Here is a 20,646-nt window from a genome sequence, read left to right on the forward strand (position 1 = left end):
GCACACCTGATATAATTCATTACAAAATTTATAGCAGAGGGGGTTTTTATATGGGATGGTGTGCAGCTTTGAATCAAATTATTTGTATTTATCTTGCTCAGTCAGTGCTGGAGTGGTGGGAAGATGGTCTGATCCTGAGATTGGCTTGAATTAATGTTGGAACAGGTGTATCTGGGGGGAGAGGAGAAAAAATTCTGTGGACTGATGCAGCAAAGCATATCCCTTTGAATGTGTGAGTCCCAAAGCTCTCACTCAGAAGTTGTCACTGAGGTGGTCTCAGAGGAATGTTTATGGAAGCAAAAACTTAAAATAAAATCCTAGGAGGAGACAAAGGGTCTTAAGTTCTGGTGTTGTTCCTCTCTTTGCCTGGGAAAATTTCTGTGCTGAAGGAGGAGATGTCCATCCCCTCCCCACAGGAGGTCAGTGTGCTCTGCCTCCAGAGCTGTCATGGTTAACCCTGAGATTTCAACATAGCATTTGTTTTTCATTGTTTATCATTGTTTATCAATGTTTTCTGACAGCAGAATTCAATTCGTCCAAAACATTCCACTCCAAATGCATGTTCTAAATATTTTTTTTGTAGGCCACTGTGTGTGTTATGGAAGTTTTGATTTCAGCATATAAAAATCATTCTTCATTTGCAGCACTCCCTTCTGCATTCCTTCAAACTCTAAGTATGCTGTCATGCCCAGTAACTTTCAAATATGAGTAGCCCCTCTGTTTCAAAATGCATATTCCAGCTGCCAGTTCCACCACAGATGTTCTCAAATAAAGCCTCTTTCCCAGGATCTGCTCTGAAACTCCCACACTGATGCTGGTGTGTTATTTTTGGTGTCAAATCAATGAAATTCCTTGTCCATGCTTAAGAAAAGGCAGTGGTATATTTGTTCGAGTCAGGCTGAAAATGAGAAAAAATATTTCCATGTTTTTAACTATATTTTCAATAAAAAGTAGATGGAACAAAGATTTGAAGAGGAATTTGGTGTTTTTCTAGTAATTGTTTTTAAATGTTTTGAGGAAAGGTCTTGATCCAGGGCGATACAAACAGGAGCCACTTACTTCAAAAAAATAGAACTTGAAAAGTCCTTTAGAGTGGCCTTTGGGCTCTAGGGTTGTGGAAAAGGCAGTCCACAGCTTCTCTACACCCTGTAGCGTGTTCACATCCTTCCTGCTAAGGTATTTTTCTGTTTTTATTGTTGTTTTTAGTAGCTGCAGGTATTGCACATCAGGGTTGTTGCAGCCTGGATGCACTTGGTGCTGCTGTCCTTGGTCAGGGCTTTAGGACAGCACTGGGTGCAGACCATGCACAGCACATTGGCACCAGAGCTTCCACCTCAGAGCAGGCTCTTCAGCACAAGAACATGTGGCTGATGTGCAGAAAGATGCATTTGGAGGATTGGATTTATCAGGGCTGCACACAGAGGCATCAAACTTGGAGCAATTAATGAGAGAAGCCCCATCTCAGAGACTGCGGGGTTTGGGGATGTGTGAGGAGATGCCTTTGTGCAACTTATTTAGCTGTTTCCCACTTATAAACTATTCTCCACTTATATTTCCCACTTATAAGTGGGAAATCAACTATTTCCCACTTATAAAAGCCAAAGAGAGGTCTGGAAGGGATTTTTTTTTTTACTAACTTGGATTCCCTCCCCTTACAAAGAGGCTGGAACAGCTCCTCTGGAAGGGTTATAAAGGTGCAAGGATGTTGAGTGGCACATCTCTTCATCGCACACTAAATTAATTAAAGGATGTGAAATTTAAGTTCTCTTTGTTAATTTTATTGCAAGGATGGGAGGACGCATGGAAATTGTTGAGATTCCTGGTTGTAAGCAAAGATCTGGAGTGAGAGCTGTGTACAGACACTGAAGAGATAATTGGCAGAAATTGCTGATGGATTTCACTAGTAAACCACAACAAAATCTACTTTTTCTGCTTTCTGCTCTTGACAATAGTTAATCATAGTACAAGAGAAATGCTGTACGCCATCACTGAGTCATTTGTTTTTCATTATAATCTGAAAATCTTTTCCCTTAGGATGAAAAAAAATTAACAAAAAACTCTGTAACCTTCTCATCCCCTTCAAACATGAAAACTTCCAGAACAAGCAAATAATAAATGAACAAGGCATCACTCTGAACAGACATCTGTGCATTACTAATACACAGAGACCATTGCAGTGTTTAAATTTGGAGAACATTATCTCCAAATGCCTGAGACATGCTAAAAAGAATTTTCTTCACTAAACAAGTAATGCTTATCCCTCAAACCTGTGTAGCACGCTGCCAGCAGAGCATGTGTGCTTGTTTTCTTGATTTTGCTTGGCTTCAGTGAAATGGAATCATGACTTCACATCCCTGGTCAGTTTGTTGGTTGTGAACACATTGAAAGTTGAGGAATTAGTCAGTGTGTGTGCCCAGACCACTGGGCTGGTTGTACTGGTGTGCTGTGGGTTTACACCAGTGCACTGAAGGGCACAATTTGATTTTGCATGCAGTGGCTGGGATAAAATAAGCTATGGACCTAAGTCACTGAGGATTGATGGTGTTGCACACCCTGCTGCCAGCTGTGTGCTAACAATACGAATAAAGCTGTGGCTAATCCAGCCTGATGGGGTTTTGTTGTAAAATGGACAGAAGCAGCTCTCTTCACCTCTCCCAACAGCAGCACCACTCAACACCCATTCCATGTGCATCCCTGGCTGCAAAACTCACATCACCTTCTCCTCAGTAGGAGCAGAATTTCACTGGGAGAGCTTCCAGCCCTCCCCTGCTCCAGGGGAGCTCCTGCACAGGCTGTGGGAGCACTGAGGCTGCTGGGGTGTGAGCAGGTCCATCGCTGGGGTGGGTGCTGCTCCTGCAGGTGCCACTGCAGGGTAAAAGGAACACTGGCAATTCTTTCTCCTGCAATTTAGCAGGAAGGTTCAGCTGACGTGTTTTCCACGCCAGAGCAGACCCACTCCTGCCTCCATCCATCTGTCAAAGCCCAGCCATGTGGCACTGCAATGGAGGCATCCTTTTGTCAGCACGGAGACAATGAGAAATCAGGGGCTGGGATTTTGAGGACACAGTAAAATGAGACTGTTTTAATTCTGAATGAGTAAAAGGCAGATTGTAGGTGCCCTGAGTGGCTTTTGGCAAAGCTGGTCTCTCTCCTGACTGTGGTGGTAGCCAGAGGTGAGCAGTGCTCTGCAGGGCTTTGGGACTATAACACACAGAAATTGTTCAGCTCATTTCCATCACCTATTTAACCGTCGATTTCATTGTGTAATCAAATAAAGAGAATGTGTTTTGGCACATCCCATCAAGCCAGATGTTGCTGTCTCTAAATGAGCCAGCACTTTGTGTCAGTAATGCAGTGTCCTGAATGCACAGATGGCTTTTGGAACGGAATTCAGTTACCTGTTTGAGAGGCTCTAAATTTCCATCAGGGCAGTTGGATAAAAAAGAAAAGAAAAGGACGCAATCAATCCTAAGATGATCTGGCCATAGAATTTAGTTCCAAGAGTGCATTTGTGTGCAGCATTGGTTGTTTAAGTGGCAATCATTTGACGCAGGACGGAGGGAGCAGCGTGAAGCTGTGTCAGGGGAGGCTCAGGTTGGATGCTATAAAAGGATCTTCATGCAGAGCGTGGTTGAGAAGTGGTCACAGCACCAAGCCTCAAGGAGCTCAAGGAGCCCTGGGACAATGCTCTCAGGCACGTGGTAGATTCCTGGGGCTGCCCTTGCAAGGCCAGGACTGGGACTCCATGACCCTTGCAGGTCCCTTCCAGCTCAGGATATTCCATGATCTGATTTTAGTAGCCGCTGTGAGACCAGAAACATTGAACATGTTGAAATGCAATTTCATGTGTTGGTTCCTGTTATTCCAAGCACTGCTGTCACATGCTAAAGGTGTCAAATACTTGAAGAGAGTTGGGTTTGAACCTCAGGGTGTAATCCTTCTCTCCAAACCCTCCGGAAAGTAGCAAAGGGACTTTTCTAGCCAAGGCAAGGACACATTTTCTCCCTGTGTGAGCTGCATCTGGAGACCTGGACATGAGCAGAAAGCCACAAGTCATGGCTTGCTTGCATCTTTCAGAGGGGACAGGGAGCTGTGCATTGTGTACAGGTGGTGGTGAAAATGCTTCTGAGGAGCAGCATGTGCTTCTCCTTGCTGGCTTGAGTGGACATAATAACAGCAGCAGATGGAGCCACCTCCTCCCACAGCTGGGACTCAGAATGGTGTTAAAGAACATGGAAGGGCTGGGCTTGAGTGATATTAATCACGTGGTTTAGGGTAGTCACCTTGCTAAATCAAAGTACACTGGGATGTGTGTATAATAATTAATGCAAGATGGGGACAGACTTTGTTAGAGTCATGTGGAAAGCCTCGTGTTCCCCTTGCTGGTTTCTCCTTGGTCTCCATCTGCAGAGAAATGGCCTTACTTCTTAAGCTATAAAGCATCTACATTTGCAGGGTGAGGAAATAGATTTGCTGAAACAGATTAAGAAGCTGAGTAATTGTAAAAAAAAGTAATTGTAAAAAAAAATACAATTAGTAAATTAATTGTAAAAAAATGGGAAAGAGCATGGATTTTTTTTTTAATCCAATAATGAAAAATAATCCACGTGGATTTAGTGCATTAAGATGTATTGAATACAACAGTGTGAAGCATTTTCCATTTCTCCATTTCCTCTTTGGTCAGTCCTATTGGCTTGCTTTGACACTCAGTTACAACCTCCAAGGAACACTTCCAGCAGCAAGATCTGACAGTCTGGCAAGGTTTTTCTTATTTGTTTTTTCCCAATCTCTCCCAGTAGCACGCTCTTAAGATAGCAAATGATGCCCAAAATGTAGTTTTGTTCTCAGCCTGTGATTCATCCCTGCTGAAACCACAAACTGTGTAAGAATGTTGGCAGCTCTGCTCAGGGTGGTTGTTCAGGGCCAGGTTGGATGAAGCTTTGAGCACCCTGGTCAGGTGGAAAATGTCCCTATCCATAGCAAGAGGTTGGAACTGGATGTTCTTAAGTTCCTTTCCAACCCAGACCGTCCCATGATTCTGTTATTCCCCATATGGAAGTTCAGTAGAAAATGCTGCTCTTGATCCAAATCCAAGTTTGGAGGGACTTAGCAGATCCCTGCTCCACAGCTGAGAGTTGTGGAGTGAGACAGAGAACCAGAATTCCATGAGCTCTGCCTTCCCTTCCCTTCCCTTCCCTTCCCTTCCCTTCCCTTCCCTTCCCTTCCCTTCCCTTCCCTTCCCTTCCCTTCCCTTCCCTTCCCTTCCCTTCCCTTCCCTTCCCTTCCCTTCCCTTCCCTTCCCTTCCCTTCCCTTCCCTTCCCTTCCCTTCCCTTCCCTTCCCTTCCCTTCCCTTCCCTTCCCTTCCCTTCCCTTCCCTTCCCTTCCCTTCCCTTCCCTTCCCTTCCCTTCCCTTCCCTTCCCTTCCCTTCCCTTCCCTTCCCTTCCCTTCCCTTCCCTTCCCTTCCCTTCCCTTCCCTTCCCCTCCCCTTTGGGAGGGAAATAGCAGATCCCTGCTCGTTTGGAAAGTGAACCCAGCATTTATCTCTTCACCTCTCCTATCAACAGATACCCTGAAAATATGTTCAGATTGAGCAGCATTAGGTGTCCCAGGCTTTCTGGCTGTAACAATGAAATATTGATAAATGGCTCCGCTGTCTGATTGCTTCAGGTGTAAGGGAAGAAGAATTCAGTAAATCAAGCAGTGACTTTCAGTTTAATGCAATCTCTTGAATTACAGTTTTGGGCTCACCTGCTGGGTTTGTCAATGCACAGGAGAAGATTCATGCCTCTCTGTTGTACCAGATATAAATAACTCAGAGCCCTTTTTGCACGTGAGGAAAAATAGGCTTCCATCAAATTTTGGTTGCATGTCACCTGCTAGACTTCTGCTGAGTATAATGTGAATCTTGTTCTGAAAATAATCTGAATTGAGACATAACATGTGTCTTTCAACATAATGAAATCTCTTTAAATGATGAATATCAAAATGAGGAGTGATGTGAAGCCAGCCACCTCAGTGGCTTCTTCTCCAAGGACAGGCATCTGACAAACACTTATTGAAAATGAAACCTCTTCAAGTTGTGGACCTGAAAATCAGAAATGCCTTTTTGAACATTTCTCCCCAAAGTTGTGATTGTCTTAACCTCATGGAGACTGGGGCTAATTTTCAGATAACAAATGAAGGTGTAACTCACAAGAGTAACTTGCAAGATGTTTACTAAATCTTAAAAAGTAGGTGATGCTATTCTTGTTTGACCAGTGGGAGAGGTAGCTCTTGGAGTTTGAAATAAGTTGACAAAGTCATGCCGGGAGTTCTGTGGCTGGTAGAGCATTATTTTCTCCATTAAAAAGTAAATTTGTGAAGGTGAGGGGCTTTTTAAAGGTCTGAAAACATCCTGGTAGGCTCTAGAAAGCTCTTGAGAAAGTAATATTCATCAAAAATTGAGAAGAGGCAACACAGTGCTTTGCTTAGCTTGCTTCTCACCATGTAGGTCTGAATTTTTCAAAGTGAGTTTGTGGGTCTGCTGTGGGTTGTTTACTGCATTGATTGGATTTGTGGGACTTTATCATCAGTTGGACTCTAAACTTGGGTGCCCCCCTTGAGTCAGGGTTCCCTCATAATGGACAGAGAAGAAAGGGAAGAGCATCTTGAGAAAGATCTTCTGGAGGGGGTCAGCTGCTGGTTGAGTCACTTTTCTGCTTGGTAGGTAAAAATAAACATTGCAGGCTCTAAATAGGCTGAGAGATGATTTTTTTTTCTTGCATAATTCCATATTTTATACATTGGTCATTGTTAGACTTGGTGAACCCAACACACCTCTAAGTCCATGAATCCACTGGCAAGAATCCTGTCTCAATACTTGAGTCTTGGATACAGCCTTTGCTTTGGAATAGACTTTCAATTAGTAGCTGAGTTTGATGAGTTTTGCTCAAAGTGCACTGGAATGGCTCATGTTGCAACAAAGAATGTTCCCTTCTGGGATTTCTGCCACAATTGTTACACATGTGGCACCTTACAGATGGGGTTTGTGTCCATCTTTGTATTCTTTTCAATATGAAGTAGCTGGGATTATCATGTTAAATCTTTCCAAGTCACAGCAAGGTCAGTGGCTGCTCTGGGTGTGGGTATCTTCCACAAGTTTAGGTGAGATGGTCACCAGTTGGAGCTGCAAAACAAACACTGGGTGATCTCAGCTGGCCACGAACACACATTTATATCTGCCAGAATGGCCCGTCATCCTGACTTTCTGCTGGAGAAGAAGATTCTCTTGTGCTGCACATGTGTTGACCTCTTACAGAGACACCTTCAGTGAATTTGGAAGTCCTTCCACCATCGATCACCAGTCACTGATGGATTCCAGCACTGCACTCCTTGTGTTGATTCCTGATCCTTAATCCAGCCCTTCATGCTCTTAGTCATTAAATATGGTGTCCAACTCACTGGAAAATTTCTCATCTGGTAGCACTGGTGTTTCTGAGGCCCGGGGCTTCTCTGCCACCTCAAGCTTCTGTCCATCTCTGTGTGAAATGCCTTATCTTGGAGCTGTCTGCACCTAGCAGAGGAAGAAAAAGAAACTTCTCTGAAGATGTGGAGATTCTGATTTGGTGTTTGTAAATGCTTAAAATCGGCATCTTCAGTCCTGTAGCAGAAATCTTCATCCAAAAGACTGCAGTGAGTGACCATGGCTTCATTCCATATGAGAGTCTCAAGGATCATTCTGGAGGATGGAAGGAGGAAGCTCTCCTCTAGAGAGTCTCCCAGCACTGGGGGAAGCAGTGGTTCCCCAGCCCTCCTTCCCATGCTGAGGGGGAATGGTGAGCTCTCCTCTGGCCTGATTCAGTGTCAGTGCTCAGGGAGGGCCTCACGTGAGTACAAATTCCTTTAACTGTGCGGGCCCTGTGGATGGAGCCGTGGGGCTGAGAATTCACTGCAGCATGGGGCTCTCATTTCCTCAGGGGGAAGACTGGTTTTCATGCAGCACCTTTTTTATCTGTAAGGGGGGAGAGAGTTAAGTATTTATTTACTCACCTATTTGCTTTATCCTGAGCAGAGCTGAAACCTGCATTTTCTGCCGTGCGCTTCCTTTTGTGTGCATTTCACTGCCAGCCTGTTTGAAAGCCCCGCGTTCCTCCGGGGACTTTCCAGACAAAACTGATGCGAAACTCTTTCTTCTCAGGTGCCTCACGATCATCTGTCATCCAATGCAAGCCAGGAGGCAACTGCCCCAGCAGACACAGAGGCATGACTAGGCAGCTCTCCCCTCTATCTGTTGCTGAAGATTCTGCTGCTCCCATTCTTGAGCTGCAGAATCGAAGTCCCTCGGGAATCTGTCGGCACAGCAGAGTCGAGAGGCAGAGCAGATCAGGTAGGAACCCACAGCCACACCCCTGGCTCTTCCCTCTGTCTCTGCAGAGGTGGGGCAGGGCCCGAGCATGCTGAGGTTTGGTTTGCCCCGTGCAGGTCCTTCCTGAGCCTGGGGGTGAGTGGGAAGGTCTCGGGACTTCTGCTGGTCAGAGTGACCCCGAGATGTGTTAGAAAGTCTCTTTTCCCAGCCCGGCAGTCAAAGAAGCAGTCAGAACTCTTCTGGTCTCGTTCTCAAGGTTGTTTGTTGTTTCTTATCTATAAAATTCTTTCTCTGGCCTGCCAAGGTCTGCCCAGCAGGTCAGACAGAGGCACTCTGGTGTTATCTTTTTATACTAAAAACTACGTGTACATTATTTACAATAACTTCCCAATACTTATCACCTATGTTAGACAGTGAGCTTCTACTCTAAACCAATCCAAAAGTGCCAGCATCACAGCAGAAGATGGAGGCTGAGAAGAAGAAGGAGAAAGGCTGGACACGCCTAAATTCCTCCATCTTGCCCCCTGAACCCCCATTCTAAAAACCCCAAAAATCTATTTTTCACCCCATGAAAAACTAATTATTATTCTACTTAGACTTTTCGTGGCTTGCAGATTCTCATGTAAGGTTGGTAATTTTTTCCATGGGCCATAATCAAAATCACAGGTGTCTTGGGCTCTGTGCCAAGGTCTCTGAGCCCCCTGGCAGGGGTTTGAGCAATATCCAGGGCAGCCAGAGGGATGTCCTGAATTCCAGCAGGAAGGTGGCAAGGACGGGAGGAGAAGCCTGGGATTCACAGGTACACAACGTGCGTGAGGTGCCCGGCACAGCGCAAGGCATGGAGGATCCTCAGAGCTGGTTAAACCCCAGCACACAGTTGGGTTTCCAGGGTGGTTGTGTCTCCTCAGCATCAGCCTGGCCACATGCCAGAACCCTTAGGAGTTCCTTCTCAAAGACATTGGTGATCTCAGCTCACAACACGGATGGTCTGATGAAGAGGAAGAGAAGGAGCAGCAGGTGGAAGGATTTCTAGGGAAGACCATCGCAGCTCAGATCATCATCAGCTGCTCATCAGGGCTTCCATCGCCCACTTCACTGCAGGAGTTCAGCTCAAATGAACCTGTAGGTGTGGTGAACACTGACCTCTTCACCGTGGTGTCCATCCAGCAGCTGCAGGGATGGGATGGGATGGGAGCAGTTACAATGTGCAGCCACAGGCTGGTGAGTCTGCTAAACCACACTGTTGAGGAGGAGAGACTTGAAATGAGTGAAATAATTTAACTGTCCAAGCTTTTTGGAAGGAAATTATTTAGTTGCCTGAGTTCTTTGGAAGACTGCCTGTCCAGATACTGTGAACAAAAAGGGGAGGAAGAAGAGGTTGGATGTCCCTTGCACTCTGGACCTGGGGGAGCTGAACCTTTCTCTTGTCACTGGATCTCTGATGGCAGCAGGAGTCACCCATTTCCTCCCTGTGCTGGAAAACAGAGGGATCTCGTGCTCCAGGAGTACTCTCTTGATGGAAAGCTTCAGAAGAGTATTGGAGGTGATCATTGCTGCCAAGAGCTGATGCAGCATCTTGCAGTTAAGATCATAGCTAAGAAATCAGAAAACTAGATCTCATTTTTCCAGATATCAGGCTGAAATAACTGTGCATGGTGACACTAAAGTACATCCAAAATCAGAATCCATCTTCTCCAAGAAAGAGCTCTAGGTCACTTGAGTAGTATCTGGACATCATACACTTCTAAACACTTACTTTGCATTTAATAATTTCCCTTTTGATCCTGATCTTCCCATCCTTATCAGAGAAGTCTTAACTAGGACTGACCTAATAGGTAAACAAATACAAAGAATATAACTTTCTAGGGTCTAGTTGCCAAACAGCCAGAAGAGTTCTGATGAAAAGCTGTAGGTTTTGATTTTCCTCATCTCACTCCTCTGAACACTGCACACAAAAGGCTCTTCTGTGACCATCTTGTCAGCAAGAACTGCACTGTGGGCCAAGGGACCATGCAGGGCTGTTTCTGCTCACAGCCTTGCACAGTTTGCCATGGCCAGTGCCACCTCCCTGTGTCACCTGCAGTGTGATCTGCATTCTTACCTGTGCTTCAGCCTTCTTTCTGTGCTCTTCCCAGGATAAGTCTCTTGGTTTGTTCCAGTCCCATCCAAATGCAGACCCCAGGGATTTGTGCTGCCTTGCCAGTTGTAAAATGCTGTCTCTCAAACACTTTGGCTGATCAGTTTGTTTTCTCCTCGCTATCATTGGGTGTCTAAACACAAGTGCTTGCTCCATGACTTGAAAATCCCTAAACCTCTTTAATAGGAACCATGTGCCTGCTCACCCTGTGGCTCACTCCCTGTCACTATTTTGAAATCTATTTCTTATCTTGTCCTTTTGGTTCTTTGGCCAGGAATTAGGTGTGCACATCCCACGGATTTTGAAAGCAGCTGTCAAGCTACTCTGTCACGGGGAATCAATCACAATTTCACTTAAACTAATTGCAAATATCTGGTCTAGAGTTAAGTGCCTCCAGTGAGTTTAGATGTAGATGGATGTAGATATATGAGGATGGAATCAGCTCCCCTCTCACCATGCCTTTCCATTATCATTAAATATAAAGGGGCCCCAGACAACATGTTCATCCTGAATACACAGTTATTTGCTAACTGCATCACAAGGGACGAATCCCACTGATTAAAAACTTACAGCAGCTCCCCACTGTGCATTTATTCAGGCTAAAACTTACACAGGTCTTTAAATCTTGCAACAAGTGTGTGTTCCTGTGCCTTTCCCTGGCATTCAGACCTGGGACTGTAACATCCAAATCAAATGCTGATGGTGGTGACATGCATAATGACACCAGTTGCATCATTATTGTGTAATTGGAAAATAGAGAGCATGGCTCAAAATGCTTTATTTTTCTATCATTGTGTGATTATTTTAAGTGGTAGCTGAAAAAGGACTAATTGCATGGTAGTTTTACTTGGCAGGAAGACCTGCAAGTTGATGCTACTATAATATATTCTTTTTAAGCCATTCTAGCTTGCAAATAAACTGTAATTTACCTTTCAATAGATGTCAGTCATTATTAGTACCATAAAAAATATCTACTTTCTCTCAGCAGCCAAGGAGAATGCTAAAAGGATGCTTGCCTTTCCAGACCCATGGCTGATTATCCTCTGCATGTTTTTAATAAACCTGTAATTTTATTTAAATTCTTGATTCACCACTAAACAATAGAGCCACCGAGTACAGATTATTTTTAGGGGAAAAAACACATCACACAATTACAACTGCAGAAGCTCCATGTCCTAGTTAGGAAAATTCTTGATTCCAAATCAAGAATAGTGAATCAATAGCACTCCCTGCTATGATAAATCTTTTTTTATGTGTAATGTTGGTTTACAGTAATAGCTGGGAACCCCAGTTTGACATTTCTTTATGGCTAATGTAGCAAAACCAGTAATATGAAAGGAAATTATACCTGATTGTGAAAGAACTCCTCTGTCACATAAAAGTTGGACATAGGACAGTGTATGCTCTCAGTGCATCTGTAACTTCTCTCAAAACCATATTGTTTCTTCTGTACATCACATCATGTATTAATGTGGCTGATAACTGATGGGAGTAGTTAAGAACAGCTTCAGGCCATGATTTTTAGAAGATTTTCCTGTTTGTTCTCCCAGACTGTGATGTGGTCAGACAGGGTGAATGGTTGGAGCTCAGTGTGCCCTGTGAGCTCCCAGGACAGCGGTGTTGGTGCTCCTTGTTTTCAGCTGGGATCTAGGAGAGCAAAGCAGGGATCATGGGCTGCATCTCTGGGAGATCTGTCCTGGAGCAAGGCACCAGTCAGTGAGATTAAATCCTCCCCACTTGTGTTAGGAAATGTGCACTTAGGCCTGAAAACCACTGAAAAAACCCAAATCCACTGTGCTGAAGTGGGAAATACCAATTCCCCCGTTGCTCCTTGTTGATGTGCAGAGGTTTGTTTCTAGGCATGCCAAGCTTCACTCTTGTCCAGTTTCCTTTGTTAACTTCAGAAATGTAAGTACACCAACCTGACTGCAAAGAGCCTTTCTCTGCTTGGCTACATAAAACCCAACTATTTCTTTCCATTCCAGCTTGTAAATAAAAGTGCTTGTGGAATTAAAGTGTTGAGGAATAAGAACTTGGTGTTGTCTCCAGGCCTGCAGGCCCAGAGAGCTCTTCTGTTGCACACATGCACAGTGATTTGCCTCTGTAACATTTTATTCTGGAGGTTTGCTGGCAGGGGGAATGAAGGGCTGATAAAGCAAATAGTGACAACAGCTTATTTGTAATGCTGTTACCTCAGCCCTCACTGTTGTGTTTGTGCTTGGTTCTGCCTCCTTGAAGTGACAGAGTTGGTATTATTAAAACACTTTTTGCAGGATTTCAGTATTTATGGGACATAGAGGAGTTACAGGGAGAAGGCAAGGGATGATTTCTGACTTGCACCAGAACGGGAGGTTTTGCCAAGAATTATTTTGAATGCATTCATTACATGTACAACTCTTTTTCTATTCTTCCTTTTTTTTCTCTTTCAGGAGAAGAAGGAACACAAACGCACACAGAGAGCAGCAGCCAAGAAGCTGAAGGACAGACACGATGCCAGTCCTGCACATCCACATTTCTCAAGCTAATCTGGAGATTCCTGATCATTTTGTCCGTCTCTTCCTCCTGGGTTGGGACCACACAGTTTGTCAAAATCACTTTTGAGACCTTTGACTGTCCCTTTTTCATGACTTGGTTCTCAACAAACTGGAACATTATGATTTTTCCCATTTATTATTCCGGGCACCTTGCAACTGCACAGGAAAAACAGTCTCCAATCAAAAAATTCAGGTAGGCTTTATCGTGGCAGTATCCCTTTAAAAAACCTAATTCCTGAGGGCTGAGATCACTGCTGTGCTCAGTTCCACCCCTGGTGTCAGAATAAAGGTCATGCTGCAGAAAACCTCATTCATAAATAGCTCACAGGAGGCTGACAGATGAGTGATGTGTGCTGAATAAACGGGTACCTGATTGTTAAAGGGCTTTTTTAATGAGTTGAAAAGGTCAATAATCTTCTTATAATCTTGCTGTTATGTTGTCTAATATCTCTATATTTTGTGTTCTTGCCTGGATCAGGTGAATCTATCCTGGTCCATTTATGATAGAATAGCAGTGTTGGGTACAACCAAACCAGCTCCTGCCTGGGAAGAAAGATGCTCAGAGCTGAGGAGGTGATTTCCATGTGGAAGACCATGGCTTGCTCTCTGGGCTGAGCAAGTAGAGCAGGATGGAAATTGCCATTTTGTGACCGTGTTCACAGGGGTTTTCAGATTGGGGAAGAGACGAGGATCTGACTCCATGTTTCAGAAGGCTTGATTTATTATTTTATGATATATATTACATTAAAACTATACTAAAAGAATAGAAGAAAGGATTTCATCAGAAGGCTGGCTAAGAATAGAATAGTAAAGAGTGATAACAAAGGTTTGTGGCTCAGACTCTCTGTCCGAGCCAGCTGACTGTGATTGGCCATTAATTACAAACATCCAACATGGGCCAATCACAGATGCACCTGTTGCATTCCACAGCAGCAGATAATCAATGTTTACATTTTGTTCCTGAGGCCCCTCAGCTGCTCAGGAGGAAAAATCCTAAGGAAAGGATTTTTCATAAAAGATGTCTGCAACACCCTTTCCTCCTGCTGGAAATGTATAAATCCCTTTTCTGTAGCCCCTGAGAAATCAGAGAAATCCAGTGTTAAGGGGGAACCCAAAGACATCATCCAGTCCAAGCACCAGCGCTGCAGCTTAGCTTCACCTTAGGCAGTTCTGAGGAAAACCACATCTAAATCTGTCTGCAGGGCTGGAGGTGCCTCACATTCTGTGACAATTGATTTCACAGCTCCTCCTCCACTTTTGTTATTCCACTGATCTGACAGTGACATGGGAGCTGCTTTAAAGGACAAGACAAAGCTCACCAAGAGACGCCACACCTTGCCCAGGGAAGGAAGAGATTCACAGGGTCATTCTGGGCTGGGATCCAATTCCGTTCTTGCAGTGCAGGTTTGCTTGGAAAAGAACCTGCCTGTTCCAGCAGAATTGTCTGTTCCAGCAGGAATTCCCCAGTGTGGGGCCCATCCCTGGCTCCTGCTGTCCCTGAGCACACAGGGAATCCCATTTGTGACTGTCTGGCTGCAGTGCAGCAGGGCCAAACTCTTCCCTCAGCTGCTTTTTGCCAGGATCTGGGATGTAATTTGGCCCTAAATTATCATTTCTGTCAAATCAGTGTGACTGAAATTGAACAGTTGCACTTAATTAAGTGCTTCTCTGCAAACCCTGGTGCTTTGTCTGTTAATGAAGCTTCATTCAGATTTCTGCTGGAGTGTTTGTGAGAACATGAGCAGTGTCAGCTTGGCTCCTGCATGCGGGGTGAAGTAATAACAATTGCACAGCAGATGAGGAAGAAGGTGAGGAGAAATATCCCTGCAGTTAAATCCCCTGCAGTTGGTTCATTGATCATATCTCTATCAGAGCAACATTTTGGGGCAATGAATAAAAAAATTCCTGTGCTTAAATTATTTATATATTTATATATTTATATATTTATATATTTATATATTTATATATTTATATATTTATATATTTCCCCAGCCGTTATAAATTGAGCTTTTAAAGTTGAGGACAGTGTCTTAAATGCCACAGGAATTTCTGTAGTGGGTCAGTGAATGTGTGGACTCAGGAATAGTGTTAGAGGTAATGGGAACTTCCCAGAGTATTTTTATTCCAGATATGTCAGGAACTCATGTCCCAAAGAGGAAGTAGCTGCTGGTAAATAATGATTTCATCAGGGAGAACAACTTGGTCAGTGCTGTGTTACAACTTGACTGTCCAAATTCTTACAAATTGGATAAGGGATGGGCATCTCCTCAGGATAAGCTCTCCATTTTTTGGTGACTTAAAGGATTGAAAATCTGTAGGTTTAACTTGCAGACAGATTGAATTGAGAAAGGATCTTTAGAGGTCATTTCACCAGCCTCCTCCCCAGAACAGGGGCGTTTTCAAATCTGCATTAGTTGTTTGTGTATTTTCTTCATTTGCATTCTTGATATTCCTGTTACAAGGCTTTTTATTACATTTTGTAAGATTTCTTGCTGCTTCATTTCCCTGTTTTATTCCTGTGCAGTAGCTAATCGTTGTCAATAAACCCATTTGCAGCAGTTCCAGGCTTTCCTTGCAGACCAGAGGTGATTTATCTTTATGTTTCTGGAGGATGTAGTTACTCTCCAGGAGCTTTAAAGACAATCAGGCATTTTGTCCAGCAGATATTCCCAGTGGATCTGAACAAACAATATCTGTGACATCTTGGCAGAGATCAGTGATCCTGGAAGTGACTTGGAGAGTGCTGCCCCAGGCTGGCAAAGCTGCAGAGAGCCACTGCTCCTTTAATAAATCCCACTTGGAACGACAGGAGTCTCAATCCTCAGCTTTAGATTGGCTTTCTGGAAAGTTTAGGCTGCTCAGTACCTAAAGGAGCTGCAAGAGAGATGGATTTTTGACAAGGACAGGGAAGGGGAATGGCTTCAGACTGAGAGAGGGCAGGTTTAAATTAAATATTGAAAATAAATTCTTGACTGTGAGGGTGTGAGGCCCTGGCACAGGGTGCCCAGAGCAGCTGTGGCTGCCCCTGGATCCCTGGAAGTGTTCCAGGCCAGGCTGGATGGGGCTTGGACAAACCTGGGATAGTGGAAAGTGTCTCTGCCCATGGCAGAGGGTTGGAACTGGATGGGCTTTAAGGTCCCTTCCAACCCAAACCACTCTAGCATTCTATTATTATAATATTTGAGATTACAAATTGTGAGTTTCTTTACCTTAGAGATTCAATGTTGTGGTGTGAGAAAATAACTCATGGTTATGAACTCACTGCTGCATTTAGGTAAAGTGTCTTGGTTGTCTTGAGGCACAAGACAGCTCTTGGTATCCCCTCAGTATTGTAAATAAAAGCTGTGTCCCTCATAAATAGCTTGAAGCTCCTTGCTTTACTGCTGGATAAGATGATCTGAAGTTCAGGAAGCTCAGAAATAGGAAATTTAACCCTGCCAGCATTTACCACAGCAGAAGACACTGCACAGACTCGACTTAGGAGCCTGATGCAGTTGTGCTGTGAAATTGGTGGGTGAAATTTTCAATGCCAGTACATTTTGCCTCCCCATCTGGCACCTTGGCTTCTCAAGGACAAGCACTGTGACACTGAGCAGCTTCCTGCCAGGATCCACCCACGGTGTGGGAGCTCAGATTGGAGCTGCAGCTCTTCCCAGTCTGGGGCACTGGCCAGGGGAAGCATTGGTAGGTGCAGGTTTAATGTGAACAAAACACATGGGAAGAGTTGGATTTCTTGGATAAGGAGAAGTGAGCATCACCTGAAGTGCAGACTGAGCCATGGGTTGGTATTTGTGTATGAAACTGTCACTGCAGGTTTGTCACCCACAGTCCTGTCCCTCTCCTGCAGCAGCAGCTCAGTGCAGCTCCCTCAGGCACCCAGCACACCCAGAGCTGCTCTGCAGAGGGGAGCATCAGGAATACCATCAACACAGAGCTGGCCTTCCCATGGACCATTCCTGTGGGACACAGCATTCTTGAGCCAGGCTCTGCAGGATCCCTTTTCCTTTTGCTGCAGCTCTCGAGCAAACAGAGCTGGTCAAGCCCTTTCTGCCAGCTCCAATTCAGCCAGTGCTGAGAACACAACTCATCAGGGAGCTCAGCCACACTCAGTTTGGTGCCTGCCCCCTTGTCTTGGTTTGGAAAGACAGGTGTCTGCTAAGGAAGGCAGGAGCCTCCCCTGAAATGGAAAATGTAAACTCCCTCCCTTCAAATAGTTATAAATTTGAAATTAAGGGGCTCTCAGGCAAAAATATAGGAGCAGGAATAACAGTTCTTTATTAGGAAAGAAAATAGAAAGATCAAATGAACAATGCAGTAAACTAAACCAACACTGACAGAGTCAGAACACAACCTGACACCCTGTGGGTCAGGGTGTTGGTGCAGTCCCATTGGAATTGTGGCTCAGCCCTCCTGCAGTGTCAGGGGTGGTTCTGTTGGAGCAGGGATCCTGTAGAGAAGGATGCATTCTTCCTCTGAAGATCCAGTGGAAGAAGAGGCAGCTGCTGTTCCTCTGGGGAATTCAGTGGAGAAGCCGTGCTGGTGTCTCAAAACCTCTGGATAATATCCAGGTAGGAATGCTTGGCTCCTCCCTCTGGGCTCACATCTCCCAATGGGATGCTGTAGTTCTTATCAGCCATGCAGTGACATTCAATAGTTGTTATCAGCAGATGTCCTCTCCTGTTGGAGGTGTGAATGTGGAAGAGATAAGGAAAACTGCCCACTGAACAGAAGATGGCAAATAGAATGCAATTTGCTTGGCAATCCAGGACACCCCTGCAGTGGAGCTGGGAGGTGTTTTATTGCCATCATTTAGGCAGAAGCAGTGAATTTGTGCTCCCAGGAGGTGCTGCTGTGTTGTTTGCTGCCCTCATGTCACTGTGGCCTTGCCAAGTGCTAATCCAGGTGATGTCACTGCATTCATTCCCTGTGTTCCTGTGCCCCAGGTCTCTGCCTGTTTGCTGGATTTTTTCTGTGAGCTGCTTAAAACCAGCTGCTGGATTTCACTCCAGAGGAGGGAAGAAACCCATTCCTGTGCAGGGCCTGGCATCAGAATAACTGAGAGGGCACAGGGCTGTTTAGTGGGTGCCAGAGGCAAAGCTGCACGACTGCCCTGAGGGGCTGTAATTCCTGAGAGCATGGCACACTGCCCTGAGCTGAGCACTACCTGCAAGTAAAGAGTTATTTGTGTTAGAGGGCAGGTTTTAAATAGACTTCTTGTGCATTTGGAAATAGTTTGTGTCGTAGTTTCAGGGTCAGCTGTCCCTGGATGTGTCTGTGCCTCTAAGGCAGCAGCCTGCAGCATTATTTGTGTGGGGAGGGTTGCAGGGAGCCCCCTCTCCTGAGCCCAAGGTTTTAATCACTGCCATGTCTGAAAACTCCTGCAAGTTTAATTTTAGTTGCATGTCAAAGAGGCTGAGTTAACCACTGAGCCACCAGCCCTCAGAAAGCCTCAGGCAATCTGACTGGGAAAATAAAGCATTCTCCAAACCTCCTCACTGGCTGAGCATTATTCATGGAGCTCTCCTAGGCACAGGGGTGAATTCATCAAATTTCTGCCTCACTCAGCCTGACCCTGTCAGAGACTTTGCTGTATTTTCTTCACTGAGAGTTGAGGAATCTCCAGCCCCTGTTTGGTCTGGTCACTGCTGTGTGTGATGGAGGCCCTTTCACCTGCTTAAATATATAGTATATACATAATAATATAAATACAAAAATATATAATATAATATAATATAATATAATATAATATAATATAATATAATATAATATAATATAATATAATATAATATAATATAATATAATATAATATAATATAATATAATATAATATAATATAATATAATATAATATAATATAATATAATATAATATAATATAATATATACATTACATAATATATACATAATATAATATAATATATACATAATCTAAGATACATTGTATAGTAACATTATATTAAAATATAACATTATTATAAAATATGTTATTATAATATATACTTATTTTATATATAAAGCCATATAATATTTATAATATAATAATATATAGTATAATAATGTTATATTTTAATATAATATGTTACTATACAATGTATCTTATATGATGTATTTTATAGATTATATATATTACATTGATTATATATATATTATATTGATAATATATATATCTTATAAAGGTAAACTGCTATACCTGCATGCCAAGGAACACTGAAGTGCTGCCAGTGAGTCCCTTGTCACACAAGGAAACTTGTCACCTCTAACTCCTGTTGAAATCAGACTTACAAAAGCCTGCAAAGTTAGGCATTCATTTATTTACTTCACTGAGTGTTTGCTTTGCATCTCAGATAAATGATGCACACCAGTAACTGTTCTTTTTTGTATTTTAAACATTTTAATCCTGATCTTTGGTGAACAGGACTCCTGAGAGTGTTGAGGTCAACTAGAGTGAAGGAGATAATTAGCAGTTCCACCAGCCTGAGTACACAGAGTTTGAGAATGGAATTTATTTTTACCAGAAATGATTGCTTTGTACACCTTAGTGCCATCAAGAAATGAGTAGTTATTAAGCTGAATGATAAAACCATTTAAGTTAAGATGTAGCTGATCTCAGTTATTACATAGATGTTATTATTCTGATTTCCTCAAAATGAGAGTGATAGTTTCCAATCTTAAGACGAAAAAACCTGCAATGTCTTTAACAGCAAATTTCCCAAGAATTAGTAAAAATGGTTAAAGGGCCCTGAAAACAATTTTGTCTTCCAAATCAGGATAATTATTAGACCACCCCCACCACCCCCAAATAACAAACATTTCTGCCATCACATTGCAGTTCAGTCTTTGAAGTTGCTAATTATTTCTGCATAATGAGTGCTTTATCAATCTCCCAGACACAGAGCACTTTGGAGCCTGAGGGCGTTTGGATTATTCCCTCCATGTCCCTTTCCTTGGAAGGTTGAGGGTGCTGCAGGTTGAGAGTGCCTTGGTTCACCCCACTGCTTTTTGGGGTCACTTGTGGGACTTCCCACAAGTGTTTTAAGCAGTGCCAGGGTGCCTGCCATGCCAAGAAGTGAAACACACTGGGAATATCTTCAGGAATGTCTTCAGCCAAGAGTGCAGACAGTGGAGTTGCTAAAAAATATCCTTCCCACTTTGAGATTCCTGAAATCCCAAGAAACAAACAGCTCACTGGAGCTGTGTGGGATACAGTGTTTGGGAATCTGGGGGTTTTGTTTGCAATTTAATTCTCAAGGAGATGTCTCCTAGAAAACACAGCTTTTCACTGTACAATAAAATGAAGCTGTTAAATACCTTCCCCTCCCTTTCCCTTCCTTCTCTCACACTCCTGTTTGCCTGGCTCACTCCCACTGCCTGGTGGCTCCCTTCCCCACCACACTGTGTCTGGCAGTCTTTTTGAGTATCTTTAGGCAATTCCTAAAGCTTCCTTGGCCATACATAAAAATACATTTCAGCAAGAATGAAAACAGGGCTTGGAGCAATGCAAAAAAAGAAGAAAATTGGCAAGCTGCAGAGAAAAAAATGGTGATTCTAATCCCTGTGCTCATGGCCTTGAAGGCAGAGTCTGGGAGCTGTCAGAACATTATAGATAACCTTCATTTCTGTGTGTGAGTCCCT

General features: G+C 43.7%; 1 protein-coding gene across 2 annotated transcripts in view; it reads left to right on the forward strand.

Moving 5' to 3' along the window:
- SLC35F4 (solute carrier family 35 member F4) overlaps nucleotides 1-20,646 on the forward strand; it is a 120,334-nt gene that overhangs the window by 87,485 nt on the left and 12,203 nt on the right. The window contains exons 2-3 of one of the 2 annotated variants that reach the window (XM_058027266.1): nucleotides 8,179-8,367; nucleotides 12,913-13,210. In XM_058027266.1, the coding sequence (XP_057883249.1) occupies nucleotides 8,179-8,367; nucleotides 12,913-13,210 (487 nt within the window). The remainder of the gene's footprint in view (nucleotides 1-8,178; nucleotides 8,368-12,912; nucleotides 13,211-20,646) is intronic. The other variant, XM_058027267.1, reaches the window with a different exon arrangement.

The sequence above is a fragment of the Melospiza georgiana genome, chromosome 6, assembly GCF_028018845.1.
Source record: "Melospiza georgiana isolate bMelGeo1 chromosome 6, bMelGeo1.pri, whole genome shotgun sequence".
NCBI classification, from domain to species: Eukaryota; Metazoa; Chordata; class Aves; order Passeriformes; family Passerellidae; genus Melospiza; species Melospiza georgiana.